This window comes from Asparagus officinalis, chromosome 4 (assembly GCF_001876935.1).
Source record: "Asparagus officinalis chromosome 4, Aspof.V1, whole genome shotgun sequence".
Classification (NCBI taxonomy): domain Eukaryota; kingdom Viridiplantae; phylum Streptophyta; class Magnoliopsida; order Asparagales; family Asparagaceae; genus Asparagus; species Asparagus officinalis.
Genome location: NC_033797.1, coordinates 74,376,255 through 74,381,492, shown reverse-complemented (window position 1 = coordinate 74,381,492; position 5,238 = coordinate 74,376,255). Strand labels below are relative to the sequence as shown.

The window sequence follows — 5,238 nt, the reverse complement described above, 5'->3', positions numbered from 1 at the left end:
TAAGAGATGGAGTTTCTTGGAATACAATGATAGATGGCTTCGTCTATAACGAAGAAGAACGGAAATGCTTTTCCTATTTTAGGAAAATGCAAGAAGGTTTTGCAATGAAACCAGATGGGTTAGCCGTGATGAGTGCTCTTGAAGCCTGCTCTTCAACAATGTCATTCGAGCTTGGCAAGGAGATTCATGGCTATATAATCAGGCAACGGTTAGATTCAGAGGTTAAAGTCAGAGCCTCACTTATTGACATGTATTGCAAGTGTGCCAATATGTTTTACGCAGAGAGACAGTTCAACATGATAACAGAGAGAAATGTAGTCACCTGGAACCTAATCATAGGTGGATACGCTCAAAATGGTCAACCCTACAAGGCAGTTGATTGCTTTACAAAGATGCAAGAGGATGGCGAAGATTCAGATAGTGTAACCATGGTGAATTTGCTCCCAGCATGCGCGCAGCTAAGAAGCAAATCCCATGGGAAAGCAATTCATGGGGCAACAATTAGAAAAGGTTTCACTCCACACTTGGCTCTTGAGACCGCAGTGATTGATATGTATGCCAAATGTGGGGAGCTGAGATTAGCCAAATTGACATTCGATCGGATGGTGGAAAGAAGTCTAGTGACATGGAACACTATGATCACTGGTTATGTACAGAATGAGCAAAATGTAAAAGCCTTGAGGCTTTTCCTGAAACTATTAAATGATGGAGATTTGGAGCCCGATGATTTCACCATCTCCAGCATAATACCTGCCTATGCCGAGATGAAATTCCTACGAGATGGAAAGCAGATACATAGTTATGCAATGAAATTAGGATACGGAATGAATACCTTTGTCCTAAACTCGATCATAAATATGTATGCAAGAAGCGGAGATGTACAAGCTTCCAAAAGGGTGTTTGAGAGGATGTTGTTAAAAGATGTCGCATCATGGAACACAATTATCATGGGATGTGGACTTCACGGGCTGGGCAACAATGCATTAGAGCTGTTCTCAGATATGATAGCAGCAGGTTTTCAACCAGATCAAATTACTTTTGTCTCTTTATTATCCGCTTGCAGTATATCCGGCCTGGTGAATGAAGGCTGGACGCATTATTATTCAATGCAGAAAGAGTTTGGAATTGTACCTCAAATTGAGCACTATGGGTGCATGGTTGATCTCCTCGGCCGCACTGGGGACCTTCAAAGGGCAATAGATTTCATAGAGAAGATGCCTTTAGTGCCAACAGAAAGGATATGGGGATCCTTACTAACCGCAAGCAGAAACAATAACAATATCGAAATAGCAGAGTTTGCAGCAGAACGTATTTTTGCCTTGGAACATGATAATACTGGCTGTTATGTCCTGCTTTCCAACATGTATGCTGATGCCGGAAGATGGGAAGATGTTGAGAGAATGAGACTTCTCATGAAAGAACAGGGTTTACACCAGACAACTGGCAAGAGCACTGTAGAGCTCGACAGTAAGAGTAGAAGTTTCGTCAATGGAGATAAATCTCATGATGATAGTACTACAATTTATCAAGTGTTACAAATATTATCAAGGGAGATAGGAGAAGATGCTGCTGATTCTATTACTGTGTTTAAACCAATAGATAAGACAATAAAAGAAAACTCACCTAGAAGACACAGTGTAAGGCTAGCAATTACTTCTGGATTAATCTCCTCAACAGTCGGAAGCCCAGTTCTGGTAAAGAAGAATGTCAGAATATGTGTTTCCTGCCACAATGCAATTAAATTGATCTCCAAGTTCACCAAGAGGGAAATCATTGTGGGGGATTCAAGAATCTATCATCATTTTACTGATGGATTCTGCTCTTGCGGTGACTATTGGTGATGCTCTTAAAGATTAAAGAAGACAATTTTTGGGGAAAACGTAGATCTTTAAAGATGAACATACATAGTTACAATAAACAACAAGGACATTTTGGATGATACACGAATCAAACAACAGACGTCTCCGTCTAACTGGGCAGCCTTAAGCTAACTGCAGTTCTAAAAGTTCAGAGGTTTAACCAAAACTGTTAGACTGGGTCTACCCAAGTCATAGGCCAGGAAGAGCTGCAATAAGTTATAACTGAAGGAAGCACAGATATAAACCTTTCAACATCAGTTTACAGTTGTACATGTTTTTGAGACTAAAGTTACGACCTGTATGACCATTGTTTATCTAAATCTATACAAAAATGTTACAAAATAAGAACAGCTATTTGTTTGATATGTTGCATCCCCTCCTTCATCTTATTTTCTGTTTTTAATCATGGTTTAGTAAAGTGATTAACATTATCTCATTTATTCTATTTATTATTGATCAAGAAGATACTGATAAATTTTCAATAATTTAGGAATACGAGGAAACAATTTAATGATGTTAGTAGTTAAGTCTATAAATGTCATAGGATACAGTAACTTCTTGATCACACATCATTGAATGAAAGAGGCAAGATGACAGATCAAAAGCATTCAGCTTTCCTCAATCTCCATAGCTAAATCCTTAACGTTGAACAGAACAGTCTATCAAGATGAACGTGGTTCCACTTCAAGAGATTGGAACTAATATGACGGAGAGAAGTTACAAGTTGCCGAGAAAATAAAACACAAATCCTAGGTGCTTGTCCCAACTACATGGGACTGGTATATAGTGGCAAGCAAGAGTTTAAAGTTAACAATCTTTATCCCAATATGGAGTCATGAGAAGCCAGCATTTGGCACACTATTAAACCACACAACTTAACTCATCAGAAAGAAAGGAGAGGCAATCACCAGTTCATTTACTTTCAGATCATGTAAGTCAGTGAGTCTTCCCGGTAACGAAGCGATGAAAAGTACAGTAATGTTAAACGAATTTAAACCATAATATTGCTTTAAGAAAAAACAGGTGATATTTGCAACTGATTATAGTTCCAAGGAAAAAGAATAAAGAAGAATATTTAAACGAACAGTATAACCTTCTTGCATTATGTCAAAGATCAAATTCTGTAGGCAAATTGCAATACTATTAGAAGAAATGAAAAGGAGGTTGAACCCAAAGATAAGCTCTGGTCTCAGAAGAATAAAGTAAATAGTAAATGTGTGAATGTATATATCGCTTGCGCACCCACACATAGGTGCACGGGAGCTCATAACTGAATTGATTGTGGTTGTCCAATCATTTGATCGCACGCACACACATAGCCAACACACATGCACGACGTATGAGTAAGGAGAGTACACATACACATAAACATATATAAACTACGTATGAAAAGGGAGAGCAAACGAATTACAGGAATAACAAAATGGAGTGTTTGTTTGCATGGAGAGCGATTGTTAAGAGTAAGGTTTTCAGTTTTGCCAATCCAGATAGGGAGCACCCAGGGCCAGATCACACTTCAAGGGGTTAGAGTGGATTGTAACATTGCTCTTTTGTCTCCACATCATTTTCACAATGTAGGTTCAAAAAGAAATTCGACTTTTTTACACTCTCAAAAGGACCGCATGAATCTATCTAATTTTCAGCACCAGGCAAACCACCTACAAGCAAACCTGCAAGCTTCAGAACATTGAAGCTAATCCTGACCATCTAGGATTCACATCCAAGGGATTCAATATACAAATTAAGATTCTTAACTTCTAATTATATAATTCAAAAAGATTGAATTTTGAGACAGAAGATTTGCTGACCTCAATAATGCTGCAAAATTAAACTAAACAATTATTTAAATACAATATGGTCTTGCCTAAACGGCAATTTCTAGCCAATCTTAGACTCTCTCACTATGAGCTGCTCAAACCTCAAAAATATAGGGTTTGACAGCAATCCTAAAACCCTAAAGTCCTAAACGTAAATCTAATCCCAAAATCTTCTCACAAATAGCCAAATAAACAAATTTTTTCCATAATTTTTAACCCATATTCAATTGCAAAATAACCAAAACATATTATCCTCGATTAATCGTACATCCAAACATTAAAAAAACAGCGAATACAACAACATTCTATATAATAATAAATAAATAAATAAGTCACCTTTCTTCTTTCATCATCTCCCTCCCCTAATCCTCTCCTCATCCTCAGCCATCTTCTTCCTGTGAGTCTCCGCAAGCTTATCGAGCGCGGCCTGAACCGCATCTCGACCCCCAATCAACAGCCTCGTAATCACCTCCGGGTCTTTCTCGAACCTCGCCTCCTCAAACTCCCTCCTCGCGTTCTCCGCACTTCCCCGCACGGACCGCGGGGTCCGGCCACGTGAAGAACCTCGAGGCACGCGGATGACTGTCGCCGCGTTAGAGACTTAGGGGCTCGCGCGCGTTGCTCGTCAATCGCTGCGCCCGGTGAGGAATCGTCGGAATCATCGTCGGCGGCGATTTTGGTCTTTTTGACGAGGGGGGTCGAGCAGTCTCGATGGTGGCCTTCGTGGAGAGATCGAGATTGGGATTGGGCGAGGGTTGGCGTTTTGATTTTCGGGAGAATTGAGATCAAGGGTTTGCGGAGGGATTGGGGACGAGAGAGGGAAGAGGAGGACATGGGTTTTGTTTTTCGGTTTTTTTTTTTTTTCTCTTATTTTGGTCGATTAATTTCTCGGAACCGATCGGATGCTGTTGTGGGGGGCGCAGGTGTTGGGTTCAATTTCTATAAATTATAAGAAAAGAAAAACATCAAAATATAGATTTTCTTGTATTTCTTAAAAAAACTATAGGAAAAGTTTTGAGGTGTTAAAAATAGAATTTTTTTTTTATACTTTGTTTGTTTGGTTCAAAATAAGAAAACTGGCTCATTACTTTATAGAAGTAGCATATTTATCACTTTACATATGTCAAATTCATAGAAAAGTGTTAACAACCATATTTATCACTTTACAACGACTAATTTAACGGCTATTTTAACGACTAGTTTGGCATATGCTCAGATCTTATAAAATCCTTCTATCATCAACTATTCATGAACACAAAATTTTCACAGGTGACAAACATGAGTAAGAGTATTAGAGACCGTGATGACTCGTCAAGTTCATCAAATCGAAAGGCACGTATTTTGGTTAAAAAAACTACAAATTCTATTACTATTTTTCCAATGGCCAAAGACTTTTTTTTTCTTTTTTGTAATTAGCGTGCTTAGAAACTACCGCAGAAACCAACATATGAAGAATTATTTTCATATACAAATGATGATTGAGAGCATGATGAGATGTGAGATATAATGGAAGAAGCAGAAATAATGCTAAGAACTTCATATGCATTGAAACTATTAAAAGA

General features: G+C 38.4%; 1 protein-coding gene and 1 long non-coding RNA gene across 2 annotated transcripts in view; one reads left to right on the top strand and one right to left on the bottom strand.

Moving 5' to 3' along the window:
* Window positions 1-2,224, top strand: part of LOC109837740 (pentatricopeptide repeat-containing protein At4g35130, chloroplastic) — a 4,762-nt gene extending 2,538 nt beyond the window's left edge. The window contains exon 2 of the mRNA XM_020406086.1: window positions 1-2,224. This exon is cut by the window's left edge and continues 26 nt beyond it. Within this exon, the coding sequence (XP_020261675.1) occupies window positions 1-1,841 (1,841 nt within the window). The 3' untranslated portion in view covers window positions 1,842-2,224.
* On the bottom strand, window positions 1,369-4,190 carry LOC109837741. Its single transcript, XR_002246413.1, has 3 exons — window positions 4,013-4,190; window positions 1,624-1,691; window positions 1,369-1,452 (listed from the first exon to the last, which is right to left on the bottom strand). It is a non-coding gene; the product is annotated as an uncharacterized LOC109837741 (long non-coding RNA).